General features: G+C 43.2%; 1 protein-coding gene across 1 annotated transcript in view; it reads right to left on the bottom strand.

The window, feature by feature from the left end:
* Positions 1–352: 352 nt before the first annotated feature.
* The window catches only part of WDR90 (WD repeat domain 90), a 57,001-nt gene continuing 43,535 nt past the window's right edge, over positions 353–13,818 (bottom strand). Inside the window, exons 36-42 of the mRNA XM_069065524.1 lie at positions 12,876–13,032; positions 12,151–12,328; positions 5,001–5,131; positions 4,565–4,708; positions 4,357–4,476; positions 3,674–3,758; positions 353–1,194 (exon numbers count right to left, since the gene is read on the bottom strand). Coding sequence (XP_068921625.1) covers positions 1,001–1,194; positions 3,674–3,758; positions 4,357–4,476; positions 4,565–4,708; positions 5,001–5,131; positions 12,151–12,328; positions 12,876–13,032 — 1,009 coding nt within the window. The 3' untranslated portion in view covers positions 353–1,000. The remainder of the gene's footprint in view (positions 1,195–3,673; positions 3,759–4,356; positions 4,477–4,564; positions 4,709–5,000; positions 5,132–12,150; positions 12,329–12,875; positions 13,033–13,818) is intronic.

Genomic DNA, 13,818 nt, shown 5'->3' with positions numbered 1-13,818 from the left:
GCCTGGAGGGCATATGGAGGGAGCTGACTGGGCTAGGGATGGCAGCCTGCGTGCCTCCTGGGGGAGCTCCCAACTTCTGTCCATGACTTCATCTGTAACATAGGAATAATGGAAATGGGTGGGAGAAGAACAAGAGGTTGAGGTTCTGAAGAGTTAGAGAGGAGCCTTCACTATAACCGCTGACTTCTCCCAGCCAAGCCATGGATCTTCTTAGGGTTCATGAAAAGAGTTTCCTCTTCCTCCTTAGAATGGGTCAAGTGGGCAAAGTGGGCAAGTGCTAAGGCCCTAGGGAACACAAATCACCTACATTTCCCAGCAAGGGGCTGACAACAACTGAGGCTTACAGCCACACTGCAAACACTCATTTTTATTTCAAAACTGTACAAGTGTAGAAACATTTAAAAAAGTAACCCTAGAAATAAAAGGGTAGCGAGTATTCTACATTTTACATTTCCATAACACTTAAATATGTTTTGGACTGTTTGATTTGTAAAAATTGTTTCATCGAGTCTTTGTAGGCCAATCCACAGTTGAAGACCTCATAATGGATTTATCTTAGGGCAAAAACATATATTGAAATCCACACACATACATATGAACACACAGGCTCTAAACAAAGGCACAAGGCAATAAGTTGGAGTGCCCTGTTACCAGAGCATGTTTTCCTTTGGAGGCAGTTTTTCCAGGGAGCTAGATCATTGAAAATGTTTGGGGGAGGGGCGAGGGCTGCAGTTCTGGAACAGGAATGAGCGGGTGCTTCTACTACCTGACCAGTGGGTAGCTTTTACAAGTGAACAAAGTAGTCCAGCCTTCTCACCCCCCCCCCCCCCCCCGCATACTAGGTTTACCAAATAGGTCTGTGAAGACAGTTCTCAGTCCCTGACTGAAGCTGACTTCCTTCAGCCTAAATGGGTTTTTTAAAAAAAGAGCCACACTCAGGTCAGCAAGCTGGGTGGAAGAGGCCCCTGAGCATCAGAAGTCCTATCTAGCCATCTGAGGCCTAAGGGGTGTTCTTGGGCTCTCTGGATTCGGCTGCTCCTGGGCCCAGCACCTCCCACACAAGGATCTCATTGTAGGCTGCTGTGAAGAGCAGTTTGCCAGATGGCGTGAATCTGCAGAGATGGACAGCATCATTGTGCCCCACAAAGTCTTGCTCAGTCTTCGACATGAAGTCAATGAGCCTCAGCAATCGTTCTGTGGGGACATAAGAGTAAACAGTCTTATGGCCCTTCCCTAGGGAGCTGTGCTTCCTTTTGGTGGCTTCAGAAAGTAGCAAGCGAAAGGCACTCAAATCATACTATCACAATTCATGAGTCTGAAGCTGAGTGATCCAGCCAGTCTAGGGCCAAGAAACCAAAATCATGTTAGTCCTAAGTATCAGAAGCAGTAATCCCTGACAGGTGAGGATTTTCCCTGAAATTCACCCATCCCACCTCTAGCCACACCCCCTGCCACCGATTCTGATGCAGAGGCCCGAAGAAGCATTTCATCATGGAAAGCAGGGCAGTGGATATAGGAACTGCCAGCCATATTTCATTTATCCCCCTCTGTACAGAAGCTCTTCCAAACCTTTTCACCCATTCTCACACCACCCATGGCTTCCCGTCTCCCCATCCTCTCAGCAGAGAACCGTGCCTCAGATTTTACAGAAATAATTGATGCCATTTGCCATGAACTCCTTTTTCTTCCTTCTTCCTTCTCTTCAATCAGTCAGGTTGCCTTCCGTCACTTTCTCCTTCCTCAACCTTGTTTCGTATGTTGAAGCGGGTTTTTCCTTAGCAAGGCTAACCTTTCTGCTTCTTCAAGAGATCCCGTTCCATGCTGTCTCTTCCAAAAGATTGATCCTTCTGTAATATCCACTCTCTCACTTGTTTTAGTCTCTCACTCTTTACTGGCTCATTTCCTACTGCCCTACAAACACGCCCAGGCAGCTAGATGGTGCAGTAGATAGAGTTGGGAGGACCAGAGTTCAAATCCACTCTCAGATTCCTTATTAGCTGTGTGACTCAAGGCAAGTCACTTAACCCTGCTTACCTCAATTTCCTCTCATCTGTCAAATGAGCTAGAGAAGGAAATGACAAACCACTCCAGTATCTTTGCCAAGAAAACCCCAAATAGAGTCACAGTCTGACATGACTGAAATGACTCAACACCAACCAAACACATGCCTGGGTCTTCCCTATCCTGAACCCCCTCCTTAATCCTTCCTTTTCTAACTATTGTCCTATATCTTTTTCTGCTCATTATAGCTAAACTCCTCCAAAGACTATCTACAATCTGTTCTTCTACTTTTTCCCCTCACTCTATACTTAATCTCTTACAATCTGGCTTCCAACCTCACCATTCCACTGAAACAGGTCTCTCCAAAGTTACTAATGACCTTAGTTGCCAGATCCAGTGGACTTTTCTCTGTCCGCGTTCTCTGTGCCTTCTCTGCAGCCTCTGACACTGTTGATCACTTTCTCCTCCCTGATGCTCTCTTTGCTCTAGGATTTCAGACACCATTCTCTTCTGGTTCTTCGACCTATCTGACCCCTCCTGCATCTCCTTTGCTGGATCCTCCTCTAGATCCCACCCTCTGACATGGTTAATCCTCAGGGCTCTGTCCCAGGCCCTCTTTTCTTCTCCCTCTACACTACCTCACTTGGTGATTATATCAGCTCCCACTGATTTAATTACCATCTTTATGCTAATCATTTCTAAATCTTCCCTTCCTGACCCATTCTCTCTGCTGACCAACCTCACATCTCAAACTGCCTTTTAAGATATCTCAAACTGGATGCCCAATACCCATCTTAAACTCAGTATGTCCAAAACAGAACTCATTATCTTTCCCCCTAAATCCTACTCCCATTCTACCTTCTTAATTACTATAGAGAGTAACACCATCTTCCCAGTCCCTCAGGCTTCATAATCTAACTTCCTGCCTTTCCACTCTCCTTACACCTTACTCCCTAATGCATAATCTTTGATCCAGTGATACTGGCCTCTTGGCTATTCCACAAACAAGACACATCTCTTGGCTGCAGGCATTCTTTCTGGCGGTTCTCCATGCCTAGAACATTTTACCTCCTTGGCTCTGCAAACTGAACTTTCTGCCTTCCTTTAAATCCCAAATAAAAGCACACTTTAAACAGGAAGCCACTGTTAATTATTTCCTATTTACCCTATATATAGTTTGCTTTATATAATAGACACCTATTTGTTTGCATGGTGTCTCCTCCATTAGATTGTAAGCTTGAGGGCAGGGATTGTCTTTTGCCTCTTTTTGTAACCCCAGAGCCTAGCACACAGTAGGCACTGAATGTTTATTGAGTTGAATTGATTACTATTTGAAAGGCCCTATCCTTTTTAGAGGAGAATTAGGTTTCCTTTAGATATATAACAAAGGTCAGAACTCCTACACCCATCCCCCCCTACCAAAAAAGCCTGGACTGTTAAGCAAATGAAACTCCCAAGAAATATGTCTCCTCCAATAGGGAGAAAAACTGCAAACTCACAGCAGTTTCTGCCAGTGGGGATGAAGAAACATGAGTGAGAAGAGGGGAGAGCAGGGAGAACCAATGCTGTATAAGAAGTGGTACCATTTCTCCAAGAGCTTCCAGATTTCAAGTACAGATCTAGGGCAGAGCTCTGGTGTCTCTCCTTACTTTGTGGCTGTGGGGGAACTTACCACAGTGGCCAATAGCTATGAGGGATGATCCTGGGGACAGGCTGAGGGAAGTTGCAAAGTAAGACAAGGGGATCTTCTCTACAACCTGCAGGAAGACACAGATGGTGACACTGAGTTAAGCCAATAGGCAGCTGAGCAGTTGCTGTACTGATGCCCCCAACAGGGAGGGCTGCTAGGGAGTGCTCTTCTGTTCAGTACTTCTGTCCCAGAAGCAGCACTATTCATGGGCACGTACCATGAAGGCCCAAATTCTAGGAACTTAAAGTCTGACTGAAGTAAGAAGCGGTATCTCATTTAACCTCCTGGCCCTGCTCCAAGATGCTTAAATCCACCTACTCCAGGCCATAGAGCAGTGGGACGTGGGGTCCCGTCTCACAGCCTGAGCAACGCTGTGACTTATTCCATGCTGTGCCCTAAATGGGCCTGTAGCTCAAAGATCACCTTTTTTTTTGTCTTTGTTGGAGGGAGAAAGACAGGGTAATTGGGGGTAAGTGACTTGCCCAAGGTCACACAGCTAGTAAATGTTAAGTGTCTGAGGCCGGATTTGAACTCAGGTCCTCCTGGCTCCAGGGCTGGTGCTCTATTCATTGCACCACCTAGCTGCCCCGAAAGATCACCTTTTTAAACTAGACATTCCTTAACTTGGCCTGCCCAGTCCTTTCCTGGGAGAAGAAACACTGTACCTGTTTCTGATGGAGGCTGTAGAAGAGGACCTCCTCCTTCAGCCCAAAGCCTACGTAGACCAGCATGCTGCTGTTCCAAGGGCAGAAATTAGCTAGAGAAGGAGGTAAGTTGGTTGGGATCTAGAGGGAAAAGTCAAGAGTAAGAAGGGTCAGGGGAGAGATCAGTGATGTCCCAGATAAAACCACCAAACTGGATGAACACTCTTACCTTTGGGGAGGTGGGTGCTGGAAAGCTCAGCCAATCTACAAGTTCACATTTGTCTCTCAGCCAATCCGAAGCCCAGACACTAACTCTCCGGTCTGCACTGGCAGCCAACCATAGCTCTCCCCCTTCCAAACCAAAGTCATAGTACTAGAGAGTGGAAGGAAGAAAGATCTAGTCACAGGCCCCCAAGAGTTAGAAACTGACATAATGAGACCCTTACACAGGCTAAGCCTCCAACGCCCCATCAGTCTTTTATTTGTTTTAAATTTTTTTATCTTTAGTTCTAAATTCTCTCCCTCCACTCTGCCCCTCCCCCATGGCCATGTTGTCGGCCATAGTTCACCAAACTGATCTGAGACTGTTGTTCAGGAGGCTCTACGTCAGGCAGGCGTCAGTGGCTAACGCCCAACATTTACTGCACATCATTAGCAGACCGTACCTCTTTGTTTTTGCTCTGGATCACAGTGATGGGAGAGCCTTTGTGGTCATCTAACACTCGGATAGTAATTCCTGTCCTTGGGCTGCTCACAGCCACAATTCCATCTTTGTCTCCAGAAATGATGGTCTGACCTGGAAGGTTCAAAATGATGGGGAGAGACTATAGCTCTCACAGCATGGGAGCCCTGGATAGAAGCAGGAGTGCCCACACCAAAGCAGAAAACAAGGCTGCCAGAAGGCAGATGCAAGGAGACAAAGTCTTTTATCAGGGATGGAAACAACTGTTTACCTATACCTACAAGTGAAGAGTTGAACTGAAACATCCTGGTTGGTGATGACAATTGGCAATAGAGGCTTTAAAGCTGGATGATCACTTGCTATGTTCTAGTGTGCATTCCTTCCAATTCACAAGTTCTATAATTCTGTAACTCCATACCCGTTCCTTCCTATACCTGATCTTGGTTCATCAGAACATGAGTCAAATTATCAGCTCCCTCTCTCCTTTTTTTTCTGATTCTGCCTTGAATCTGGCATTTACCTCTAGTTCTGTGGAGGCTAGGTTACTTAGAGCACTGTCCATGATCCTTAGAAGCCATCACAGAGCATAGAATTTTAAAGGCAAAAGGAATCTACACATATTCCAATATGTGGACTGGACATATTGGGATTTCTATAGAATGTACAGGAACTAGATGTTGCTGGAAAAACCACTAACTTTTAAAAAACATAGAATATATTTCAAAATCCTTTACATTTATCGCATTTTTGCATATATTTCTGTGTCTTCACATAGATTCATGCCATCCTCTACCCTTATACTTACCAATTGTGACAAGTAGAGAAATTGGGGGCTGGGAAGAACTAGAAGAGAATAGAGGGGAAATGTATGTGAAACTTAAGAGAAGAGCTGAGGTAATATAAAAGCCCAGAAGAAGACTAAAGTGGAGTAAGAGGTTAGAAAATGAGATTTGAATGGAAATTGAAAAGACTGATCAAGGACTAGAATGCTCATTTTGTGTTACCAGGGACTGAAGAAAAATGCACAGCCCCACAACAGGAAATTTGGAAGAAGCTGCATATAATCTCACTTAAAATGAATAGTGTAAAGTTTTGGGTCTTTTTTAAACTACTGAATTTATAGGTAGATTGGGTTTATTTGATTTTTATTTAATCATTACTTATAAAAGTTTAATTTATCATTTTTTATTTGCTTTAAGTTTACAACATTCAGCTCCACAAGCTTTTGAGTTCCAAATTTTCTTCCCCTTCCTCTCCTCCCCCCTCCCCCCATGGCATCATGATTTATCATTTTTAAAAGTAAATTTATTTGATATAACCATAATATGATACACCTCAGATAAGTGCAATGAGTGGGGAATGCAATGTTCTTGTGCTGATGGCTAATTCATCTGTACCCTGAAACTGCTTGTTTAAATTACTCCCCTAGAGTTCCAGTGACCTTTAGCTTCAGAAAAATATAACATTTTATTAATATAGGAAGCAGATCAAAATACCAACACATATTAGAAGCCTGTTTTAACTTAGGGAGAAAAAGTTTCTTACAACTTCCACTAACTAAAGAATAATCCCCCTGCCCAGGGAGTTTAATGAAAAAATAAGACATTTCCAAAAGGTGGATGATTGGACAAAAGTATGTATGAAGGATACTGTAGTGAAAAGTGTGTTGTATTCAGAAGTCAGAGGACCTTGTTGGGGTGAAAATGATGGGAACCTTGGAAAGGAGTTACTATTGCATCTTAGAATTCATGGTAGGATAAGAAAGAAGAAAACTGGGCTTAGTGTGACACACACCACAGATTTCCAAAGAGTAGATTTAACAAAACTCTAAAAAGGGACAAGTGGAATCTCATGACTGAGAATTTTAAGTCAGGAAGGAAGGGAATCTCTTAAGAATGAAATTCTCAAAACACAGAGAAACAGTTCCCCTGAGGAGAAAAAGGGAGGAGTTATCTGAGGACACTAATGTAACTATTCACTATGGACTGTCAGCCACAGCCTTCGAACTAGTTTCCTTGCCCACTCTCCTCTCCAATTCATTGCTGCCAAACTGAAATTCCTAGAGCACAGGTCTGACTCTCCTCCTTGAGAATTTTCAGCAGTTTCCTATTTCCTTTAGGATAAGATACAAACTCTATTCATCATTCACAGCCCCACACATCTTTCTAGGTTTATTTCCCTTTGTGCACTATTTTCCAGCCAGCCTGGCCTTTTTGATGTTATCTGTACCCAACATTATACCTCCTACCTCCATCCCTTTCTAGTGGCAGGCCCTCCTCCTCCCTTCCGTGTGTATTAGATTGTCCTGCCTTGATTCTGTCTCCTGTAAGGCTCAGCTCATGTGCCAGTGACTACATGATCCTTCCAGGAGTTATCGTCCCTTTCCGGTCCCCTCCCAGCCCCCCAAAGAATTTTGTCTGTATTTCACATTTACTTGCTATTTTCTGCCCTTATAACCTAAGCTCTTTGAGGGCAGAGAAATGTTTCATCTTTCCTTGTGCAACATCTAGGACACTGTGGGTACTTAACAATGCTGGCTGAACTGGACTCAGTGACCCAGTCCCACCCACTCTGTTACAGTGGTCAAGGGATTAAATGTCTGAGTGAGACAAGCCCGGGTAGGAAGCAGCATAGGTCAAAGACACAGAGCATGGTCACACATGGCAAGACTTCAAAGAAGTTTGAAGGCTGGTCTTCCATTTCCCCCCTACCCCTTGCTTCGTAGGGAACAGGGCAACATTCTGAGGAAATGGTTACCCGAGAACTGGAATGGACAAGAGGACAAAGAGGATAATTAAGAATTACGACTTAAGACTTACACAAATTCCTGAAAAGTCATCAGAAACAGGAAAACAGTGTGCATGACTACAGTTAGGTAAATGGAAAAAGTAGTAACAAACAAATGAAACCAAACACTGCGAAATTATAAAAGTTAGGTCTGACCACAGAGAGGAGATGCCTCCTGAGATTGTATCTCCCTCCTTTCCTTGCAGAAGTGGGGGAATAATTATATAAGTGAAATGCTATATGTAAAACCAGAGCTTGGCAATGCTTTGCTTACTTTACCGTACTTTCCCCACTCCCTTTTAGTTATTTGTTAAAAAGGACAGATCTCTGGGAAGAGAGGGAAAGGTATATACTGAAAAACATGAGGTAAAAGCATATTAATCTTAAATTCTAGCAACTGCTAGGAGATAAAGGGAAGGTGGAACATAAAAAGAGGTGAGGGAGTGGAAACTGTATGATATTAATCTTCAGATTTAATACTAAAGGCAGAGCCAAGATGGTAAAGTGACATAAACTCCTCCAAACAGATCTAGAAAATCAATCAGATCAAATTTTGATGGGGAAATTTAGAAAAAAAAATCAGTGAGTCCTTTGTCCACTCCAGCTTGGTGTAAGGAGACAGATGGGATCTGTGAACAACGGTCAGACCAGAGGCACACAATTCATGAAGCCCAAATACACTCCAGTGCTCAGGAAGGGGATGCATGCTAGGGCAAAAAGGTGTTCCAGACTGGTCACCCCCAGACCCATACAGAAGCACTACCACGGGAACAGGTACCAATTAGTAGCTCTGTTGACCACCACCCAATTCTGGGTCACAAATCTGGGGCAGAGTGAGAATGGGAGCTGTGCAAAGTGATATAGGGAGACCCTCAGTGTATATGAAGACAGGAGGAAGCACAAGAGTAGGCAGAAGGAGGTCGGCTCAGCCCCCCAAATTCAGAAGAGGGTCTCACTCCCAACACCTAGCCCAGCCTGCAGAGAAATAATAGTTCTACCACTCTGAGCAAAGAGTTTTCCAGCGGCTGTCAGGGGCAGAGTCTAGCAGATGTCTACTCTTACAGACACCCAAACCTATGTCAGAACCTCGTAAAACTTAGACCAGGAGACCAGCACTCAGACTGTGCCCTGGATCAGGCCCCATTAGGAGCAACGAAAGCTTGCAGATCTCCCCAAAGTCCCTGAGATTCTAAAATAACACAATATTTAATACCCCCAAAAAGCAGCGACAGGACGAGTCCAGAAAAGTGGCAGAGCTCAGCCCTGAACAATAAGGCAGACATGGGCAGTGAATGAAGGGGAATGGGATAGCTCCACTGTTGGAGGCAGTATGGTGTTGTTTCTAAAGAAAACGGAGAAAAGAAGAAAACAGAAAGTAGAGTTTGTTCACTTAGTCTACTTTCCTAAAGCCTTTTTGAATGAACATGTGCCAGCTACCATTCAATTTTTCCTATTTCAAATGGATTTCCTGTAGCCATTTTACCTTATTATAGAGAAAAAAATGTAATGGCTTATTTTATTGACTTTTTTCTGAAAGCAGAAAAACTTTTGCTTTAGTTGTAAAAAAGAGAATACATGATAAACTATTTGGTTGATTTCTCTTTCACTGTACACAGCTTCTGAACATCTAATCGCTTTTAGTTGTCTAAATAAAATGCTTCTACCAAAAAAAAAAAAAGAAAGAAAAACAAGTTTGAAGTCAGGAAGCAGGCTGAAGAATGGGCAAACAAAAACGGAATCATACCATAATGAGGTATTATGGTGACAAGATTGCTCAAGATACAGAAAACAAAAATGACTCCAAGATATCTACAAGCAATGCTCCAAAGAAAAACATAGGTTGAGCACAAACTTAACTAAAATTCCTGGAAGATGAAGCAAAGGTTGAAAAAAAGAGTCAATTGTTTTTATAAATAAAATGATAACATTTGAGGAAGAAACTGGAATAGAAATGAGAGCAATGGAAGAAAGAACTGGAAAGGGAATTAACAGCCTACCACAAGGGGTACAAAACCTTAGTCAAGCAACAAACTCCCTGAAAATTAGAGTGGACCAAATAGAAGTCAAGGTCTCCAGGAAACAAGAAGAAATTTTAAAGCAAGTCAAAAGGCTGAAAAGAAAATAGAAAAAAATGTAGGGTATCTCATAGCAAAAACAAATGATGTGGAAAACAGAGAAGGAAACAATTTAAGAATCACTGGATTATCTGAGTATCATGATTAATAAAATAGTCTAGATATAATATTTTAAGAAATCTTAAAAGAAAACTTCCCAGATCTCTTAGAAGCAGAGGGCAAAGTAGAAACAGCAAGAATCTACCAGTCACTTCCTGAAAGAAACTCCCAAATGAAAACTCCTAGGAACATGATAACCAAGATCCAGAGCTTTGAAGTCAAAGAAAAAACATTGCAAGCAACGAGAAAGAATGAATTCAAGTAGTACCATACTCAGGGTCACACACTATTCAGTAATCACCAAGATAAAGGAGTGGAGAACCTGAAATACAACATTCCAGAGGGCAAAGAATATAGGCTTACAGTCAAAAATAACAATCAGCAAAATAGAGTATAATCTTACAGGGGGAAAAATGGACCTTTAATGAAATAGAATACTTCCAAGCATTATTGATGAAAAGATCAGTTGAAGTGCAAACAACACAGGAGTCAAGGGAAATATAAAAAAGTAAATCTGAATGAACACCAACCATAAAGGACTAAACAAGTATAAACTGCTTTCGTTGTAATATGGAGAGATGATGCACGTGTCCCTTCTAAACCCAATTTTCATCAAGAGTCAAAGGAGTTTAAATGACAGAAGGCCTGGGAATGTGTCAGTTATGTCTTGATGATCTTAGGAAAAAAATGGAAATAGAGGGAAGAGGAATACACTCTGGAGGAAGAGAAAGGAAGGCTAGGGAAAATTATCTAACATAATCAGGGTCCACAAATAGAAATTTATACAAATGAGGAGGAGGGGGTGTGGAGAAGCAGCTGACATTTAGACCTCACCTCACCTGAACTGGTCATTGAAGGGAATGCTGTGCGCGTGCACACATATGCACACGCACACACATGCACACACACACACAGAGTTGGATACAGAAATACATTTCACTCAACAGGTTAATATGAGAAAGGAATGAGGGAGAATTATAGGAAGGACAGATTGAGGAATTAGTGCTAAGCAAAAACAAATTCAAAGGAGGTAAAAAAAATCTTCATAGATCTTTTTGAGGTGACAACAAATGGGAATCTGAGGGGGTGCCCACAAATTGGGGAATGGATGAACAAATGATGATATAATAAATGTGATGGAAAACTATTGTGTTGCACTTTTATCAGTGTAATAACAAACCAGGATCCCAGAGGACCTCCTGACAGAGATGAAGGGCTCAGAATGCAGAATGAGACAAATATTTTTTGGATATGGCCAATGCAGAAATTTGCTTTGATTACTGACTGACTATTTGATATATGTTTGTAAAAGGTTTTGTTTTTCCTGAGTTCTCATTTAAGGGTAGGGAGAGTTTGAGAAGGTATTGGCTGATTAAAACGAATAAAATGTTCTTTAAAAAAAGGTTTGATGCCTGTGTGCTAAGAGGGTTTACCCCTACTTTGTAGTAGGTATCCATACAAAAAGGGTCTGGGGGGAGAGAAGAGATGGCAGGATGGTTCGACAATTTGCAATAAGAACAGGCTGGGTGATATAATGCCACATGTATCACAGAAAAGGAAGGAGTAAGAAGCTGTTTCCTGGGAATAAATAACTCACATTTTCTGTTGCGTTGTTTTAGTGGTGTCTAATTCTGCATGATTCCATTTGGCGTTTTCTTGGTAAAGATACTAAAGTGATTTGCCGTTTCCTTCTCTAATTCATTTTACAGATGAGGAAACTGAGGCAAACACAGCTAAGTGTCTGAGGCTGGATTTGGAGTCAGGAAGGCACTCTATCTATTGCCCCACCTAGCTGCCCTAACTCACTTTTATTTAGTGCTTTACAACCCACAACATACACTTTTCACAACCACTGAGACAGACGGGGCAGAGAAAAGTGAGACTGAGGAAGTCTATGTGACTTGCCTGAGACTATCCAGCTAAGCGGTAAAAAGAACAGAAGCCAGCATTTCCCAGCATGGCTCCAGGACCACGCCGACTGCCACATTCACACACATTTGGAGAGGCGAGTTCTACGTTGTCAGTCCCAGTGCTCCTCCCCACCCCTAACAGGACCACCACAGACCACAGGAAAAGCCACCACTCAGTTCCAGCAGGCTGCCCCCTGGGGAGGACACAAGTCCCAAGGAGGCTGGTCCCCGATTCCCAGATAAAACACTGGTTAACCCTCACCATCCATGGAGAAGGAGATGGCTGTCAGTGCTGCAGGGTGAGGGTGCATCTTCAGCTCCATCTCTGTCCGGGAAATGCTGAATACACGGATTGTGCCATCACTGTAGCCTGCCACCACCTGCTGGTGGTCAGCTCTGTGGCTGCTGGCTGCTGGACTCCATGCCAGACACAAGCAACTCTAAGAGAAGGAGACATGCACGGACAGGCTTCCCTCGCTATGCAACTCTGCTTCTATTAATGCAGTGTAAGCTCTTCTGACTACTAAACCCTGTGTTTCACCCCATAGCTACAAAGAAGGGAGGTGAAATTTGACAGATATTAAGACTCTGGTCTCTTTTCCACATATAAACTACTTCCTAGTCACATCTCTCCTATTCTGTCCCTGCACAGATAATCTTTTAGAAGTGTGTGATTTTTATATTTAGCTCTGTTAGAGTTCATCTTGTAAGCTTCACCCCACTCTCCTCCCCACTATTTCAGTCCCTTTAGGCAATCTACCTTTTTAGACTCCCTAGGAGTAGAGAGATAGAGGGCCTCAGCTCACCCTTCCCTTCAAAGGACAGGTGTGGGGCACAGAAAAGATTCGGGAAGAATGATCTACCTCAGGGCTAGAACACACTCCCAGTTTAAGGTTCTAGCACCCTGGGGGGAGGGATGGTTCCCAATAGCCAGAATCCTTGGCCCCCTAAGTGACTGGACATCACCTGGCTCTGTGTCAAGAGTACCTGATTTAGCACCTGGAACTGTACCACCAGCTCCATGCTGCCCAAGGACCAGACCCGTACACTGCCATCATCACCACAAGTGGCACAGTGGGACTGAGTAGGGCTAAAGGTCACTTCATTCACCTGCAAGGACAGGGAGGAGAGATGCCAGTATGGCCTACATGAGCGTTCTCCTTTCTCACACACCAGAGAGAAATCCAGCTACTACAAAAGATTGGCTTGACATCATTCCAACAGGCTCCATGCCAACATTATGCTCTGCCCCACCCCTCTTTAACAACTGTGAAGCCAGTCAAATAATTGCACTGATGATATTGTATTAGTAATCAATGTGATAATACCATCTTAATAGTCATAGTAGGGACACAGATAAATTAACAGATATTCGTTGATGCTGAATCAGATCGTGTCTTTAAAGCATCTGAAGTACCTCAAAGAAGTTAAGGTAGATAAGTGAATGCCTCATCTGGCAATCTTCTCTTTGGAAAGTTTTCCCCTGCAGTCCCCCAATCTTCCAAGGTTCATGTCCCCTATAACAGCCCAGTAAAGAATAAATCTATTTGTGAAAAGGCTGTAGGAGAAGATAACTCATGTACTTTTGGCTGACAGGTCATCGGCAATACATTCATTTCTCTGCTGCCATTTGTGATAGTAATGGCATTTAAAGATTCCCCTGTATTGGCTTGGTTTTCAAATTGATTGTGTTAAAACCCAGAGCTTGTTAATCCCACCTGTGGGATGGACTTTTTGATGTGAAAAGAAAGTCCTGAACTGGGAGGAGCTGGTGACGTAGATTTGGAGAGACAAGAGAGAGGCGGAAGATCTTTTTGGAAGCAGCACCTCCAGTGGAGAGAGAGAGACTAAGAATTTCTGGTGGCCGCTTTGAATTGCCCTGGACTTTTGAGACCTGCCCCCTGAGCTGCCAAGGACTGAGGAGACATGG

Source organism: Petaurus breviceps, unplaced genomic scaffold (genome assembly GCF_028583685.1).
Source record: "Petaurus breviceps papuanus isolate PSGF00001 unplaced genomic scaffold, PetGlider_PUasm1.0 138, whole genome shotgun sequence".
NCBI lineage: Eukaryota > Metazoa > Chordata > Mammalia > Diprotodontia > Petauridae > Petaurus > Petaurus breviceps.
This window is presented reverse-complemented; position numbering and strand designations above follow the sequence as displayed.